The sequence below is a fragment of the Oreochromis niloticus genome, linkage group LG13, assembly GCF_001858045.2.
Source record: "Oreochromis niloticus isolate F11D_XX linkage group LG13, O_niloticus_UMD_NMBU, whole genome shotgun sequence".
In the NCBI taxonomy this organism is placed as follows: Eukaryota; Metazoa; Chordata; class Actinopteri; order Cichliformes; family Cichlidae; genus Oreochromis; species Oreochromis niloticus.
Window position 1 is genome coordinate 13968892 of NC_031978.2, and position 18183 is coordinate 13987074.

Consider the following 18183-nt stretch of genomic DNA (forward strand, 5'->3'; position numbering starts at 1 on the left):
GCAAGCAGTAGTGGTTGCTCATAGGGGGTCATATGATTGTTGGGTTTTTCTCTGTATGTATTATTGTAGGGTCTACCTTACAATATAAAGTGCCTTTAGGCGACTTTTGTTGTGATTTGGGGCTGTATAAATAAAATTGAATTGAATTTCCTTAATTATTAAGTGTTTGTGGTAATAACGTGTATACAGTGGGATTTTTATGTGATCCAGTTTGAGATATCTGTGTCAACATTGTGTATCACCCACTGTGTCCTTTCCTGTGAGTGTCGTTCCACTAGTGCCAAGCCTCTATATGAAGTTAAGTTTAAGTGAAGACCAACTCTTTAAGGGAAGAAAATCAGGCTGTTTTCCAGGGAAAAGAAGAAAAAACTAAGATGTAAATAGACAGATGCATCCACTCTAATGCAAGATTAATCCAAGACCCATGTGCATTGTAATACCACTCTTGGCAGAAAACCTCAAACTGTAACTGGAAACTTGGTGGTGTTCACATGTCTTAATTCACAATGAAGGATTGCGCCGTCCTCTGTGGCTTGAGAAAGATCTATGAGCCCTGAGCCTACAAGCACCTTTCAAAACCCACCGGAGGAACTGAAAAATGCGCGGTCGTCTTGCCAAAAACAAAACTATTTTTCTAGGTTCCTGAAAAGATGACATTTTGGAAAGGCACGATTTTCACTCCTCGCCAGTGTGACGTTGCAGTCTGCTTGTGCAGTGCCACAAACTGATCTGCTTCATATTTATTGGACTCTACGGGTATCTGATTTGTATTTTTCCTTCAGCAAGACTAGATAAAAACAAACAGGTCCCACGCAGTTTTGTTTTCATCGCAACAAACGTGGGATAGAATTTATTGCCCTGGAAACACCTTGATATTAATGGGGTGCGGTCGGCACAAAGAGAAAGACAGCAAGAGAAAGCGCTGTTTAAAATAAGACATACTGGCACAGAGAGCGGGGGTTGGGGTTTGTGTCAAGTCTTACAATAAACTTGTTAAACGCTTTCTCTTTAAGGACTGATGTCTTGTTCGTCCTTGTTGGCCTGCTATTAAATGTCAACAGAACCCTGTCTTCTGTTTCTGACCCACATGTGCCATCTCTACTTCGCCCATCTGTTTCATTGCAATGAAATGAGCTAACAGATATTAGCAGGTAGCGGGATTTCACTGTTTTGGCAGGCAGTGAGCAGCCAATTTATAGAGCAAACAGTGGCCTTTCAGCTAAAGTACATCTTTAGTTGGCACACAGTCATTGCAATCAAGGGTAATATGCTGCAAAGCTTAACATGGACACCACAAAACCATCCAGAAGTGGATGCGATGCCAGGTGTTTCTGCTGCTCACTAATGCAAAAGTAGCCAAGGCTTTTATATTTAAAATGCACTTACATTGTATAAAGTAGTTTACATATGTAAAAAAGCAGAGCATCTCTTGCATGGTCAGGCATTATTATGACTGAAATAATAACCGTTAGTACAGAGTCATCAATGTGTAAGTGGCAGTAATAGATATTGATGGTTTTAACTACTACCCCACATAAAGTTTATTTAATAAAGGTAGTAGCTCCTTCGATTGTATATAACATATATTTGATTCGTCGTCAGATGATTTATGGCAGAAATTTATGAAAGTTCTGCTAGAAAACTTTTCTCTCGTTTTTTGCTCTTATGTGGGATAATTGTATCTTTTTGGGACAGCAAATACAATACTTGAAATAAAGTCATTTAGGAAGCCTACAGGGGATATGCCTCTATTATAAAAACTGCAGACGGAGGCATTTGAAATGTGTCAAGCAGTGTTTGGCAAATCGCTGCATTTTAAAAACCTGATCACATTCTTGAGATAATCTATTTGTGTCTACTAATCTCGGAAAAACTTGAGCACATGTGCTCATTTAATTTCCACCCTGTTATCCTTGGAGGTATACAAACCGGACCTTTCTTCGTGCTCTGCTTTAACATCTGGGACTATGTTCTAACGCAAACAGAGAAACAGACGCAAAACGAATGTCTTCCTCCTTATTTTTCTTTTTTAAACAGACAGACACATCTGCCAATTTCCCTTGCACCCCGCTGTGGCTCACAAAGCGCCGACATCCAGCACAGCTCTCCTTGCTGTGCTACTCCGGGAACAAATCGGGATTTGGATCCACCACCAGAGCGGACAGATGGATTTACTATCTCCACCGCCTCTGATTCTGCCGGCTCAGCAGAAAGCAGCACCTTACTCAGGAGCTGGGTCACCATGAGGGAGACAAATTGAATTTGTTGTCGATATGTGGGCAGGCGAACCCACTGCAGTGCAGAAATCCAGCAGGTTCTGTTATCCAACATTTAGCTACAGCCTTTAAAAATGACGACACAGGTGGCTGTTCAAGTTTTAGGCCATTAGCTACAATTTGCATATATTTTACATTACTGCGGAGCATTTTTTAAGGGTACATAGCTTTTCATATTAATTCTTACCCTCCAATCCATTGGTTTCTGTTACTTTTAGTAGGTCCTGAGACTTAAAATGCACTTTTCATCTGCCACAGTGAGCTCTATTCTGCTTTATTTATTGTTTAAGTTACATTTCTATAAAACGTATCAAGGAAACTGTGACATCTGATAAAACAGTAAATCATCATGCATAAAAAAACCATGCATAATGATTTCATAACACTACTGCTTCTGATTCTGATCTCCTAGCACACACATATTTATCTCAGCACAATATCTGGACCTTTCAGCCGCACCACATGAATCTTCCTCTGCAGATGGAGTCTGCCCTGTAATCATCGAACTGTGGATATTCAAATTAAGGACGGTAAGGACTTCTGATCGAGTCAGCGACTTTTTTTCCAAGGTAAAGAATGAAGCTTTTACGGATGAGGTGGGCTTAAAGTGCTTAGAAAACGTGAAATTTGAGCATCTGCTATTCCATAAATGCTAAGCAAACTTCATCTGCTGAGGAAGATTGCTTTTTTTTTTTTTTTTTTGCAAGCTGACTCAAATCTAAGATGTCACAGTGTCCTTAAATGCCAGGGATTCATTGCAATCGACTGAGAAAGTAACTTTAACAAAAAAAAGTACCTGAATGTTCACCATGACCTATTTCAGGGAGGCTTCAGGTCTTGGCAGGTTACTTTGGCACTTTACTGAAATGAAATAAAATTGATGGCGGCCTAGATATTGTGGAAAACAAGTGTAGAAATGTGTGGCGTGGTTGAGAATATAGTCTGGAGTAATGTAGAGGAACATATACACAACTTGAATTTAATGGGCTGTTGCGAATGTACGGTCCATTAAAGCTGTGGTCAACAAAAATAAATTGCAATTTTAAACTTTACAGTAACAGTTTAAGACGAAGGCAAAGATAAAGCTCGTGAGATCAAAGGAAGCCCCACAAACCTGTTTCACAACAGCAATTATGCCATGAAATGGCAGGTAAACAGAAGTGTTAGTGACGATATTAAAGACACTTCTGTGTGAGTCACGCTGCGCTGTGAAAAAAGGGTCTGTCAGTGTTTAAATAAATAAAAGCATTTATGAACAGTTTGTTTGTTTTTTCACACTAACCTGGTCCACTCTGTATGATGACTGATGGCGTGGCAGGCTGAGAAAAGGTTGCACCCTAGGTGGCGGCGAGCTGGACGCGTGCGTCGGCAGGACTTTGTAGTGTGCCGGCAGAGGAGGCAGGGTGGGCTGCCCCACACTGAGAGACACCGGCATGGGCTGACTGATGTGGAGGGGCTGGTAGAGGGGCAGCCTGCGCAGGCTGTGAGAGTGGAAGTTGTGCGGTGGGAGAAGAGGCTCTGCACTCAGGAGAGACGGCTGAAAAGAGATCGCGGATGTTATTTCCAGATGTTATTTCCAGTAATACGTAAATTGTCGTGAGCTGTGACAGGTAGCAAAATGATCCTGAAACTAAAACTTAGAAATCAAATTGATTTTATACATTATGTTCAGGGACTGCGGCCAAATCTGGAACAAGGCATCTTTTCTCTCATGAGATCACAGTTTTTATATTTAGTCTTTGACAGATAAAGAATGAAACTATAACTAAATTAAACTTTACCTGCTTTTTTTAATATAACATGTCAAAACATGTGAAAATCCTCATCTGACAGGCTTTTACCTACAAGATTATTTTCTAAACCTCTGCAATTTAGTCTTGTTGGTGCTAAAATAATTAGAATGTGTGAACCGCAGACAAGCATTTTGATTATTAATTTTCTCTTATTAAGCAAAATGTCACAAATATTTCAGCTGTAGCTTCTGAACTGTGAGGACATTTCCATCCATCCATCGACGTTCTCGGGTCAGCCGAGAAACGTAACCTCATTTCCTCGCGCTTCTACGACACGCTGAAATGACCTCACCTAGGAGCCATTTCGGAGGAATCCAGATCCTCGCACCAGCTTAACTGCCTCCTATTGATAAAACATTATGTGTTGAAAATCTCAAGCAGCAACTGAAAGTATTTAGGAATGGTTGCCACATGCTGTATCTGGGTCAGGTTTGTATGTTAATTCTGGATCCACTTGGACTCATTAGCGAGTCTCACCGCACACAGAACATCATCAAAATATATTTCTGAGGTGACACAAAGACTACAAAATGTCTCACACAGTTTGGATTAAGTCTTACTACCCTCTGGACTATATTAGATGGTGTCCTATGGCCTTTCGGCTCAGGCCTCTCTTTAAAAAACAGTTATTGATGTCTGGCCCCGGTTCATTTCACAGATCCTAAATTAAAGGTCCCATATTACACCCCTTATTAACCAGTTAATTCAAGTCTCACATGTCCCTAGAAGGTGTCTTTCAAGTTTCAGCTTAAAATACCACACAGATTGCTCAGTGTGCCACTGCTTCGTACCCATTTGTTTAAAGTCTGCTCCAAAAGGACTGTTTGAAGCACTGATCTGTTGCTGGCCAAAAGCTGATGGTTTGATGGTTATTTTCACTATATTCTGAACCTCTCAGACCCTTTCAGACATGAAAATAATCAAACACACAATCTGCACAATGAAGTCATTAGGTGCAGCCTAATTTTGTCTAATGGTTATAAAAGCTGAAGCCTGTGATATTAGGGTGAAACAGAGGTAAAATAAAAGTAAAACCCAACTTTAGTCATAAAGTCTCATTAGCGTCAGAAAGCTGATGTCAGAATCAGCCATAAAACTGGAAAACAGCATTATTAGATGTGATGTTGTGAAATTGTAAAAGTCTGACAACATGTCCTGACCAGCTGTTCACCCTCCGCTCCAGAGAAAACGAAAATAAAAAACCCCCAATAACACCAAAAATGGCCATAAAGGATTTGGCTGCTGGACAGCACACATGCACATTCACATAAAGAGAAAATGCAGATGTGTTCAAAGACAGCTGACTGATATCTGGACTTCTGACAACTGGCTGAAGTAATCAGAATAATGAGAACAGACAGACAGATCAACCTCACTCAGTTATTATATTTAATATAACAATTTTTGCACATTTTTCTGCAGATACTGGTGAGTGCAAACACAAACCAGATCCACATACCCACTATAAATAAATGCATGTGCCTTTATTCTGGCACGCAAACCCAAGTGATAGGTAATCTCCTTCTGTGCTTATCGTTTCCAACAAACAAATCAAAGCCTATTTTCTTCCTCTGCCTGAATCAATCACCTCTGCTTCATTCTCATAGCGAAACAAACAAACAAACAACTATTAAAGTGGCTCAAATAACAACATTACAATCTCTTATAGATAGTGTAATCTTTCAATTAAAGTTTCTCCGCATCCTCTCAACAATGACACTGTAATTAATACTGCTTCGAGTGAGAGATAGAGTGAGGCTGAATCGATTAGCCGGCATGCCATCATCTTGTTTTGTCAACGAGCATGGAAGCGTTACGGCTCTACGCCGAGGCCTGACTGCATGTTAGTGAAGTGCTCTAAGAAAATGTCATCATTGCAAAAGAAACCAAACGGCCTGTGACAGAAAAGAGCGCGCACATGCTCATATAGAGGAATTTTCGGGTTGTATGAAGACACGGTCTAGGCAGACACGCATAAAGCAAGCTGTCTGACAGACACATTATGGAGACACTGACCTTAAAAATGTTAGCCCCAGAGGGTTTGGGGGGAGGCTTGCGCTGCGGTGTGGGTCTGTACATGGACTCGCTTCTGATGGGGCTGGTTGGCCTGGTAGCTTCCACGGATCTATGAACACAGTGTAAGCAGTTTAAAGGGTGTTTTTTAACATTTAGACATTTATATTTATATTTCACTACATGCCTCCTACTATGGTATGATATAGGGAAGGTATAGCACATTAGAAATGGAGCCTTTCCTTGTTTCTCAGTGCAGAAATATCACCCATATCAACAAAAAAGAGCGAAAAATAATAGTTGTCTGCCTATTTATACTCCCACACTCCTGCTACCACTACTGTATTTATACCTAACAGTGCGATCACACCCCTGATGAGGCGGATCAACTTAGAAAATCACAGTTTCAAGTTTGTAAATCTGTTACTCATTTGCTTTTAGCTCTGCTGGTGCTTTAAAAAACTCCTGAGGGAAATATCAGCCTTGTCAGCAGTGAAATGATTTATGATGTTCGCCAGCTTTCACTGACTGTGTTTGTTTGAGGTTTAGTGACAAATAGGTGGCATGGTGGATAAATTGTCCAGAAAAGATCGGTGGCTAAGTTCAAATATATGCACGTTAGGTTAATTGGGGATCACTTATTGGCTGTAGGTGCGACTGTGAGTGTGAATAGTCGTCTGTCTCTCTGTTTAACCCGGAGATGGAACAGACTCCTTGCCCACATGACCCTGAATTATATAAACAGTTACGAAAATTGTCAACTATGTATATTTTGTGTACAAGTTTCCCATAAATAAACTTGCAAGAAAACAACAATGCAAATTTTTATGAAATTTTCTTCCTCCCACGGGTTTTCAGAGGGAAATGTTACCTGAGTTTCTCCAAGGTGCTCTTCTTATTGGTGAAGAGGAAGCGCAGCAGAGTCTTCCTCTTCAGAAAGATGATTACGGTGGCTACCAGTAGGCTCACCAGGGTGACCAGGATTGCCACAGTAATCAGCACGGTGTCAGCTGATGCCATATATGACAACACGCACATTAATACACACACACGCACATCTACAGCACGGAACAATGACAGGACATAACGTAAAGACCGTTACAGCTAGGCCACGGCCAGCAGTTCACACAGTTCACATTTCTCTGCTCATTTCTGCTTCTCACTCTATTCCTTCTTTTTTTTTTTTTTTTAAATAAAAACTGTTCACAGTATAATGTATTACAGGGTGGAAAGGGAGTTGTGTTGCACTAGGAAAGTTACACTTTAGTCCAAACCACACATTAATCCAGAACTGACTCTGCAAGAAAGAGACGTACAAGGAGCTTTGTGTTCCTGCTTATTTCTGAGTTAGTGTTGTTGTTTGTCTGCCTAGATGAGTGACGATAGGAATTAAATTGTCCACACTACCTGCAGCTCTCATTGGCCCGCTGTCAATGCTCCCACCAAAGCCGGCTGTCTCGCAGAACGGCGGGGCCCAGTGTGCTTCACAGTGGCAGTTCTTCTTGTTGTTGCAAACCTGTAAACAAGGTACTTTTAGTGTGTATTAGATGCAATATTGACTATTTCTTTTGTCTCCGGCATCAAATAGTATCAAACGGCCTTAGATCTAACAGCAAAATAACAAGGTGCAAACTAAATTGGTCATAAACCATTAAATAAAGCAATCCAACAGAGCACTGACTGTGCTTGTGTGTGTACACTTATAATAGATAAAGCATGTGGAAGGGAGAGACTGTCCCCTAAAGCCTCAAGTTTCCAGTGCAGAAGTTTGATCCAGGAGGATTCCCTGGTGAAATAACGCAGTCCAGCTGTCAGGTGGATAGAAGAGGAGACAAATAGAGAGGGAGCTGAGCAGCTGTAGGGGATTAACATAGCACAGACGTACAGTCCAGAGACTTCCCTGCCTCCAGGCCATGGACACTCCTTTGCATCAACTGATAGGGTTAAGAGGCACTTGGGGGGTTGAGAGGGAGTTATGGATTGAGCGAGATTTATATTTGTGCGAAGGGAAATGTTACCATAATGCGTCATGAATAAAAACTGAAGCAGATGTGTGAAAGATCTGTGAAATTAAGTAGGCATCAAATTCTTTAAAACTCTGTGGGGCTGAAGATGGAGGCTCAAAAGTAGCTATACAGAAATGGATTACATCTCCTATATGTGCACATGTAAAAGCCATAAATAACTTTTAAAAGTCTAAGAACATCTAATGTGCTTGAAATGGTAATTAGATGGAATCACAATCAGCTACTTTGGTGCACACACACATTTTGATCCGATTATTTATAGAAAACGTGGCATTGATGTGCGTTTAAAAGGTGCAGAAAAAAATCCCCCAAAGTGCTTTTTACCTGCTAAATAAGTAACAAAAATAGATTCCAGCGTCAATACAGCACATGCATTGTGAGATAAAGCAAGAGGACTTGCAGGCAAGCTCCTAAGGTAAATTCAGAGCATTACTGCTTTCCCAGTCAGGTCTCGTACTGTGCGAGGTGTTTGACAAAATGGTAGGCAAATTATTCTTGGCAGATATTTCTGCAGGAGGGGAGATGCAGCTCTACTTCGCACAGTGGGAAAATATTTTTCTCAAATTCCCCCACAAAGTCATTTTTAATGTGATTATTTTTGAGCCAATCAACACGCAGCTACAATATTTTGTTTGTTGCTGTTATTTTCCATTTACAAGCTAATTTGTTTCAGAGACATTTAGCAAATTATAAGACGATAAAAAAATATCTCAGAATCATAGCTTTGATTTCTTGTTGCACAAAATCTTGGTGCTTTACGATGCCGTAATTGAGTTGGTGTCTGTAAATTCATCTCGCCTGCGGTGAATGTTTGATTCACAGAACTAAACAACAAACTAAATAAATCATAAAAGCACCCTTTGCTGAATTATTGATAAGAGAAAAGGGTGATCATTTTAGAGCAGTGCGAGCTGCTTTTATGCTGCAAAAAAATGACTATTGTGTGCAGGTGGACACCCTGACATGCTGCACTGGCTCTTCTCCCTTTGTGTAGTAAAAAAGATGATGGACAACAATTTAAGTAGTCCCTAAATGATGCTGTAAAAGTGATTGATTTAACCTCGGTGGAACAATGAAGATTGATTGTACGTAATAGGAGAAGCTGCCATAAGTCAAAGGCTGGATCGTAAATACAATGTTGCTCTGCTGTTGTTTGCAATTACGGGGTATATGTAGTTGTTCCAAATGCAACTGAATAGATAAATACAGAGTTCTCACAGGCTTTTGACACTGTTTCAAAGGCTACGGTGTATAATTTAACACTAAAATTTGAGCTAATAGGTACTTGCACTCACCCCACGTCCACTGCACTTTCCCGAGCACTCATGCACACCAAAGACGCTGACATTCTGGCATTGCCGATTCAGGCACACCTATAAAGAGAAAAGCACCATTAAATATTTCAGGAGGTGCTGAATTCAAGAGCCCATGAAGATGAACAGAAATACTAAGAATAAGAAGAAGGGTTTATACTTCTGCGGAACAGCTGGAAAATATCTTATTTATGGACATCATAAAGGAGCATCATTGATGCCTGCTGCTAACTCAAATAGAAGAGTGCAGCTGCCCTGTGAATTTTTATCAAACGGTCTTGAAGTTGAAATTAACATGATCAATTAAAACTACAAATGCTGCATATAAATGTCATGATTAGCCTAACATCTGAAGAGATGTCTGTGGGAGATTTACAGCGAAATGAGCGATTTCCCACTCAGGTGGAAGTGCTGAATGCTGCTCAGGTAGCTGCAATGCGGTGCGGGGCTGAAGAGGCACAAATCACAATAAGCTTTCTATTCTTTAGATCAAACAAAAACATCAGAATGTAAAAAAGACGGTTGCTTTTATGTAGAAAATAAGGCCCGCATTAGGCAAGCAGCTCTCATCTTATTCAACTGCTATTGCTGTGCAGGCCGTGAGCTGCTAACTTAATACCCTGATTGGCATGGAAATACAAATCCTTTTTTCAGAGAACAAAGGCCCATGACAAACAGCCACCTCCAGGCCATCAAAGTTTCCAGGGCGCTAACTCATATACTTGGGAGACTGTAGCCAGGAGACAAACTAACCTGGCTGACGTCCATTTTGCACACACAGCTCAATGGGGTATGTACAAAGGCACCAAGGTAAGTCCCCGGAGGCAACTGAAAAAGCACACTTGTAGACCCTATTATTTAGTTCCACTGCTTGTAAGAGAAACACAGCCATTTGAAACACTTTTTTACACGCAACCTTATGCAATACAGTAAATGTCTCCTGTTCTCCTGTGTTAAGAACGACCGTGTGAAACCTGGTTATTTTCTTTTGTGACGCAGCCCTCACACGTTTAGCCGAGTTTCAACCACAAATGACTTTCACAAGTCCAAATCCACAGCTTTGGGGGGATTTGGTAAATGCAATCATCTAAAAATGCCTGAGAACTCCCGAGCAGGCATCAAGAATATCTGCAAGGATTTAATGCTCAATGACCTATTCTAAGCCATGTGCCATGTCGTGTTTTCAACTGACTTGCAGGAGCTTCACCAACCAAGTCAAGTGATAACTCCAACACCTACTATGTCCATAAAAATAATTTCAGATCATGCATACTGGCCTTAAACCCCCGCCCCCAAAAAAACCTGATATGACTTGAGGATCAAAAGGCATGAAAAAGGCGTCATTCTGGGGTCCAATGAAGAGTCCATGTGGTCCCAGCATGTCATTCAAAGCATTTGCTGCCAGCATCTTGGTGCCAAAAACCACTTAAACCATCATTTGTGATCCTGCCCCAATGGGTCAAAGCTGTTTTGGCAAGATGGAAACAGATCTACTCAATAACAGGCAGGTGGGTTTAATGTCCTGGCTGATCAGTGTGTGCTACCTCAACCGATTATCATCAAATCAGCAAATATTGTAACTTGAAGAGGCAGTTAGGTCGGTAAGTTATCCATTCGAAAGCTATTAACCTCCTGCTTGGCAGGAGTAGGGACTGATGTCAGTGATGTGGTAAGAGAAGTTTGGAGAGGAACAAAAAGACAGAGAAAAGTTGAGAGACACACCTAATAAAACAGCTCAAAAAAGTCTTATTCAGCCCTAAGCAAGATGTGCAAAAATGCATCAGTGTATTCACTCAGTTAGGTTTATTGGCCATTTTCTATAGGAAGGGAAAACCTCGCTGTACGGTCTGGTACTCCTCAAGGGAATGCAACTTCAGGTTCATACACTTGCAAGCCTTTTAGCATCTCTAGAGAATATGAATTATAAAGCTGCATTCTGTTGTTATAGGAGAACAAACAACAAGCTAATCGATACTGTAGCTAATGATATTATAATATTCTGCTATAGATATTAGGGTATAATGTTGAATAGTACTCGATTCATTACATCAAATCTTAAATATAAATAAAGTTTTAACAGTTGAATTAAAGGCCTTTACATTACTGATCACTCACCATGTTGTCTCCACACTTTGTGCCAGCCAGCACCAGCCCAGGGTCAGGCATGTCATCGCCCAGGTAAACATGTGTTCCTCGACACAGAATACGTCCTCCTTCTTGCAGAGGGATGTTAGTTTCAATGGACACGGCATTTGTTCCGATCACTGGGCGGTTGGCTCCACCCTGGCACTGGATTTTACCACACTTTGCATCACTGCATAGAGCACATACACATATAGAAACACACAGACACATAGTACAACTTAAAAAACCCCATAATGCTGCTCTGTCAATCACAGTCGAAGATAAGTAACTGCAGAGGAGGATGAAAGAGTGCTGAAGGGGCCTGCAGTGATTCAGTCCTCCGGTCATCAAAGCAATTACATCAATTAACAAAAAGCTTGATTACAGAATTTACCCGAAGGGAGAAGATCTTAAGAACAATTAGCTGACAAAAATAGAATAAATTGATTCATGAATACTTTCTTAATTAGCCGCTATCTTTCTGAAATTACATTATTCAGCCATGCAAACTTTAGATTGAAGATCACATCACAGCATAATGATGATTGCCAGTGACACTACGTGAGCTAATTAGCTTTGTTTTCCCCAGTAATTTCTCTTTACCTTTACCACATCAGTGCAGCCGCAGCCTTACCTTGCATCACATTTGGCAAAGGAGCCTTTGGAGTCCTTCCCGCAGTTCCCGTAAGGATCGCCTGCAGAGTTGACTCTCTCAAAGCAGATCCCAGGGGCGGGCTTTGCTCCTTTGTACAGAGACAAACAAGAAACCACCCCCCCACAATGTAATCATGAAAATGAAACAATGTTTTACCTTAGAAAAGCAAAGATTATGCATAAATTTCCAGCTTGCAAGCATCCACTGATTTACCTGCTCCCCACAGAGTGATGCATTGCTGCTCGTGAGTCTGGCAGATGCCATTGTAGCAGTAGCCGTCAACGTTGTGGCAGGCATGTCCATCATGTAGATAAACGTTGGCTGGGCAGTGAGGGCTGGCACCAGTACAGAACTCTGGCAGGTCACATGAGTTACTGGTTTCCCGGCAAAGGGTGCCAGCAGGTTTGAGCTGTGAATATATAGAGTGCTGTACATTAGACCCCCTTTTACAGTAGATACAAAATCAACACTGGCTCATTGAACAGCAGCTTTATTTAACTGTTTTTTGCTTTTGGGCTTTGTAAATGTTCCGCATAGCTATGGAAGTGGTGGACAGGAGGGCATTTCAGTCTATGAAGCTATGTCACCCTGCATCAATAAAGGGTTTTAAAGGTGATATTTGCAGGTTAAGGCTTAATTAATGAAAAACGTGACCATAAACCCTGGCTTTTCTCTTGTGGATCTGCCAAACGCAAGATAATCTCTAAAAGGAATTTAAAGAAGATTTGAGGTCGACTCCAATTTAATTTGTTTTTGCTCCCGTCTATTGTGTTGCGAGTTTCTGTTTTGTGCTGTAATCAAACGTTTTATCAAGTGATGGAAACATTGGGATGATCACTGTGATTACTGGTTGAAAACATCAAACCTTTTGGATGCTACAAAGGCTGAAATAAACCAGTAAGATTGCTGTTGTTTAACAGTTTAAAAGTGACTGGAAGGGCTTAAATGTGAAAATGAAATGGAAAACTACAAGGTCATATACATGCCCAAAAATAGCTTCTAATATAATACTGTGCAAGAGTCGTGATTCGCCCCGTATTTCTTTATATTTTGCTGAAAATGGGAAATTGGTAAAACAATTTAAACATGTGAAAACATATATGAAAACTTAGGAAAGCTTTCTTGTAATATCTTCAAGTAGTCTTGGGGAATAGTTCTCCAGGTTTCTTGTAGGACATTCAAAGCTTTTCTTTCAATGTTATGTTCTGGACCAGGATGATCCCACACTGCAGGTCTAGGCTCTGGGGAGACCAGTCCATGACTGATAGAGTTATTTTCCTTACCCAGGTATACTTTTACTCCATTGGCAGTGTGTTTGGGATCATTGTCATGCTGGCAGGTGAAGCCAATCAAACGCTTTCCAGATGGTAATGCATGGTGGTTCACAGTCTGACGGTACTTTTCTGTGCTAATTATTGCATCGATTTTAACAAGATCTCCAACACCACAAGCTAAAATGTGAAATGCAGTCCCAAACCCTGACAGAGCCTCTCCTGACCTACTCCATACTGATGATGAGTTAAACTAAAAATTTGGATCAAATTTGGATCTCTCAATGACTTGAGTTGCCTCTAATTTTCAGTCCAGTTCTTCTGTAATCTGGCAGACCGCAGCCTTTTCTCCACGTTTCTGTTCCTGAAGAATGGCTTCTTAACAGCCACCCTTTCACTGAGACCATTTCTAATGAGTGTTTTGGTGAACAGTAGATGGATCAACTGAAAGGCCAGAAGCATCTCTTGTGCTCTTGGTCAGGTCATTGACGAATCTGTTCCTATTTCTTAAGGACATGATTTTCAGATACTGTCCATTTGTTGTAGATTGATTTTTTTGGTTGTCACTTTTTTCGTCCTCCATTTGTTTAGTTCAGGACATACTGCACACCATACAGAGGTATGCCAAGCTTTCAGCTAATAGCTCTCTGGGAATCACCTTGTTGGTGCAAAAATGCTATTTTATACCTGTCTAACTGAGTTATCTTTGGCATTTGTGATTAATTTAAGTAAAGAAATAGGAGCATATTGGTTTTTTTGTGACAGGCTGCTGGTAACAAAGTGACTAAAAGGTATTTGGTTAAGCTGTCTGTTATGTGCAGACACAACACTGATTCACTCTTTGGGTTGGTAACTTTTTATGCTTGTAATAATTCATAAGTCAGTTTTAATCGGCTTAACAAACAACAACAACAACCACAAACATTCCTCTGAAAGCAATTAGGTTAAAGAAAGGACTGAAAATAGGTGAAAAAGCAGCCAAGGTTTGACGAAACTCTTACCTTTGGAAAGCCAGGAAAACTATTGCTCAAGACCACTTAAAAAGTAGCTCGACTATTGTACAGTACTGTACTTATGCAGCAAAAACACAGAACATGAAGCTGTATCTTGTGAATAACACTGTGCAGTACTTATATCTTAAGATATATAATTCTGCAAGGCCATCACTGGCTTTCTAAATGCAATCCCTCGAATACATTTTCAACAAGTACTTTTTTTGAAAAGAGAAGACCACAGATACTATAAAATGATTTCCATGGCAAACAAAAACCATGAATATTTAAGACGAAGCAAATCTTAGGCTATCCAACTTGAACTTGAATTCAATTGAAACCTTCCTATTGATGTAAGATATACAAATTTGGAATAACATCAGCCGAGATATGAAATTATACAAACAAGCAGACTCACAAGTCTCTAACCAGTCATAACCTTCTGCCGAGAATTAAGAGTTTTAGAAAGTTTTTATAAAAAGTGAAGCTCTGAAAAGCTTTTACAGAATGTATTTGGCTCTTAGGAACGTATGAGTGCATGTAAATTAAAAACAGTTGAAGGACAAAGTGAAAAAGACCAAAAACTGCATGAAATCTCTTACTCTGCAGCCTTCACAGCACTGTCCGTGGGCACACACAGCATCTTCTTTCAGGGTGCATGTGGTGGCATTGCAGCACGGGTTCATGCATTCCTGGAGGAAAAGAAAACAAAATACTTAACAACATGTGGACCTGATCACTTCCCTGAAGATCCACTGCTGCCTGGTCCCTGTCAGATAAAGACTTCCAGGTCAGGGGAGATGTCCGGAGATTCCTACCCTGACCTGCACACCCTCGAAGGGACAGATATAAACTCAGGCTCATATGTTTTGGATTTGGCAAATTCTTTAGACATTTGGAGTAGTGAAAAAAAAGAAAAAAAAGGAAAGGAACGTGTTTAATGCAATACGCCCCCTCAAAAAAACAGAAGACAAGTAAAAGATAGAAATCAGGTGAAGCTCTTAAGAGGGCGTGTGTTAAAACCTCCACTGAGATTTGAAGCAGATAACAGAAACGTGTTTGGGAGTTGACTATTAGGGCATCGTGGCCACAAGCAGAAACGGGGTTTGAAGATTGTAGACACTTTACCACAATGACAAGATCAGCTTGCAGAAAATGAGCCGATAGAGCATGTGTCAGGAGGAGCTGGATGGGGAGTAACGCCGTATCAAAAATCCCCAGTGAGGCGTTTATCTGTCGATGTTTATCTTTTATTGAATCCCAAAACACATCAGCTTTGTGCAAGCAGTGCCAGAAATCACACTATTTCACAAAAACAAACAACATAGCTGTTTAGCCTGTGGGGCCCTAAGGTAATGACAAGATGTGTTGAAGGTGGAAGATGGAGGCAGGCGAGTTGTTGGATGTCTAATTTTCAGTGTATGTGAGGTTTTATGATTATGGCTGTTTACCTCTTGGCTCTGATGTAAGACTTTTTTTAGGGGGAAGAAGAAAGTTGCTTTCATCTCTTGGACTAAGTGGGTCGGCAGATCTAACAAGCACAAGCCCGTGTGCTGACATCACGGAGGTTACAAAGAGGTAAACTGGCAGAGATGGAACTACCAAATGGAAAATTTATGGTTAGTTTGTTGGTGGTCAAACATAACGACTTCACCGAAGTACAATCTGCTGCCATCTAAATGATGGAGAACACAATAATAACAGCACTTATCGAACAAACGCAATTCTGAGTCAGTCGAAGTTCAGCGAGTTGAAAACAGAAAAAAAGCAGTAATTTAATTGGAAAAAACTCGAAGACTGTCCTGGCGATTACATCGTGTCAACTTCAGTAAAAACTATTTGAACTTTTCTGCTTAACATGTCAATATTTTAAGCTTATCAGCCTAATGGCTCTATATTTGGATCTCTAGAGTAAACAGAGCTTGCGAAAAACAAGGTATAAAATCCACTAGGCAATAAATGTCATTTAAATCTTTTTATCAACAATTCATATCTCATTTTATAGCTAAAGTTGGTAAATGTTAATTAAGCTGCCACAAAACTCTACAGTGCTTCTATCTTTTCAGCCAACTAAAGGTCAAAACTCACCTGAATGTTTGAATTAAAGTTGAAATTCTAATTATATGCAAATGTAAAGGCAAAACATATAAGCTTATGCATACGTTTTAATAACAAAAAGAAAAAAACCCCCAAAACATCTATATTGACTCGTCTGCCTTGATTGCTGGGATTTTGGGCTGCCAGTCTATTCTTTGCATCATTCCAGCTTTCCCACGCTGTCAAACGAAATTCTGTCGTCATCACTCTGGTCCAACTGTTTATTTCCTGTCTTGAGCCAGTAAGCCTCCACCTCATCTCCAACTGCATCAAGTCTGCCACCACCAGCTTCTGGACTCCAGGGGTTCCTGTCCCAATCGTGTCGTATGATTAGAGTTTAATTGCCAAACAGTTTACTACTCAAACTCTGTCCTTCAATAAATCACACTCTGTCCAAACGATCTGTCCTTACTGAAATCCACACTGCTCAAAAAAATTAAAGGATCACTTTTTAATCAGAGTATAGCATTCAGTCAGTTAAACTTCTGGGATATTGATCTGTTGAGTTAAGTAGCAGAAGGGGTTATTAATCAATTTCAGCAGCTTTGGTGTTAATGAAATTACCACAGGTTGATTTTTTTAAGCTAATTTTGCATTTGCATTTGTCACCACTGGTAACATGAGGATGGCACAGTAATATTAGATAAAATGTTATTAATCCCTCGGGTGGGTTCCTCCGGGAAATTCAGTACTGTGTCATTACTAGAAGGTTTGCTGTGTCTCCAACAGAGTCTCACGATCATGGAGGAGTCAATTACTCTAGGAGAGCTGGACAGGGCCGTAGAAAGTCTGTAACTCACGAGCAGCTCCTCCGTGAAAGGAGGAAGAGGAAAAGCATTGCCACAGCTCTACAAAATGACCTGCTGCAGGCTATTGTTGTGAGTGTTTCTGATCAAAAAATCTGAAACAAACTTCATGAAGGTGGACTGAGGGCTTCATGTTCTTTAGTGGGTCGTGTGCTCACTGCCTAGCAGCACGGAGCCTGACTGGCATTTGCCACAGAATCCCAGAACTGGTAGGTCCACCACTGTTGTCCTTTTCACAGATGAGAGCAGGCTTACTATGAGCACCTGCGACAGATGTGAAAAGGTCTGGAGAAGCCGTGGAGAGCGTTATGCTGCCATCATTTAGCAAGACTGGTTTGGTGGTGGGTCAGTGACTTTCTGGGGAGGCACACCCATGGAGGGATCCACAGATTTCTATAAGCAATTTAATAAAGTTATAAAAGTACATAACGGGCATCAAGGTTGTGGAACGGTTAGCACCACCGCCTCACAACACGAAGGTTAGCGAGGGGATCATGTCTATGGTGAGTTTGCATGACCTCTCTGTGCCGGTCTTCTCTCCAGTTACTCTGGCATCCTCCCAGAGCCCAAAGTCATGCATGTTAGCTTAATTGGATGTAGATGTGAATGTGACCTGTGCATGTACCCTCTCTCTTGAACTAAGTAAGTAAATTTTTTTTGTAAAGTGCCTTTCACAGAGAGGCAGTCACAAGGTAAATTAAAGTAGACTAAAATACATAAAAACCGCAATAAAATACAGTAGAGTACAGTAAAGTGCCACTGACAGCAGAGAGTGCAGAATAAAAGAAAAACAAGTTTGAAACTGCTTTTTAAATG

The 18183-nt window shown here is 40.7% G+C and overlaps 1 protein-coding gene across 2 annotated transcripts in view; it reads right to left on the bottom strand.

The window, feature by feature from the left end:
- adam12b (ADAM metallopeptidase domain 12b) overlaps positions 1–18183 on the bottom strand; it is an 88505-nt gene that overhangs the window by 7739 nt on the left and 62583 nt on the right. The window contains exons 13-21 of one of the 2 annotated variants that reach the window (XM_005474247.4): positions 15067–15156; positions 12415–12610; positions 12181–12289; positions 11538–11736; positions 9405–9482; positions 7490–7598; positions 6954–7140; positions 6086–6194; positions 3559–3813 (exon numbers count right to left, since the gene is read on the bottom strand). In XM_005474247.4, coding sequence (XP_005474304.1) covers positions 3559–3813; positions 6086–6194; positions 6954–7140; positions 7490–7598; positions 9405–9482; positions 11538–11736; positions 12181–12289; positions 12415–12610; positions 15067–15156 — 1332 coding nt within the window. The remainder of the gene's footprint in view (positions 1–3558; positions 3814–6085; positions 6195–6953; positions 7141–7489; positions 7599–9404; positions 9483–11537; positions 11737–12180; positions 12290–12414; positions 12611–15066; positions 15157–18183) is intronic. The other variant, XM_005474248.4, reaches the window with a different exon arrangement.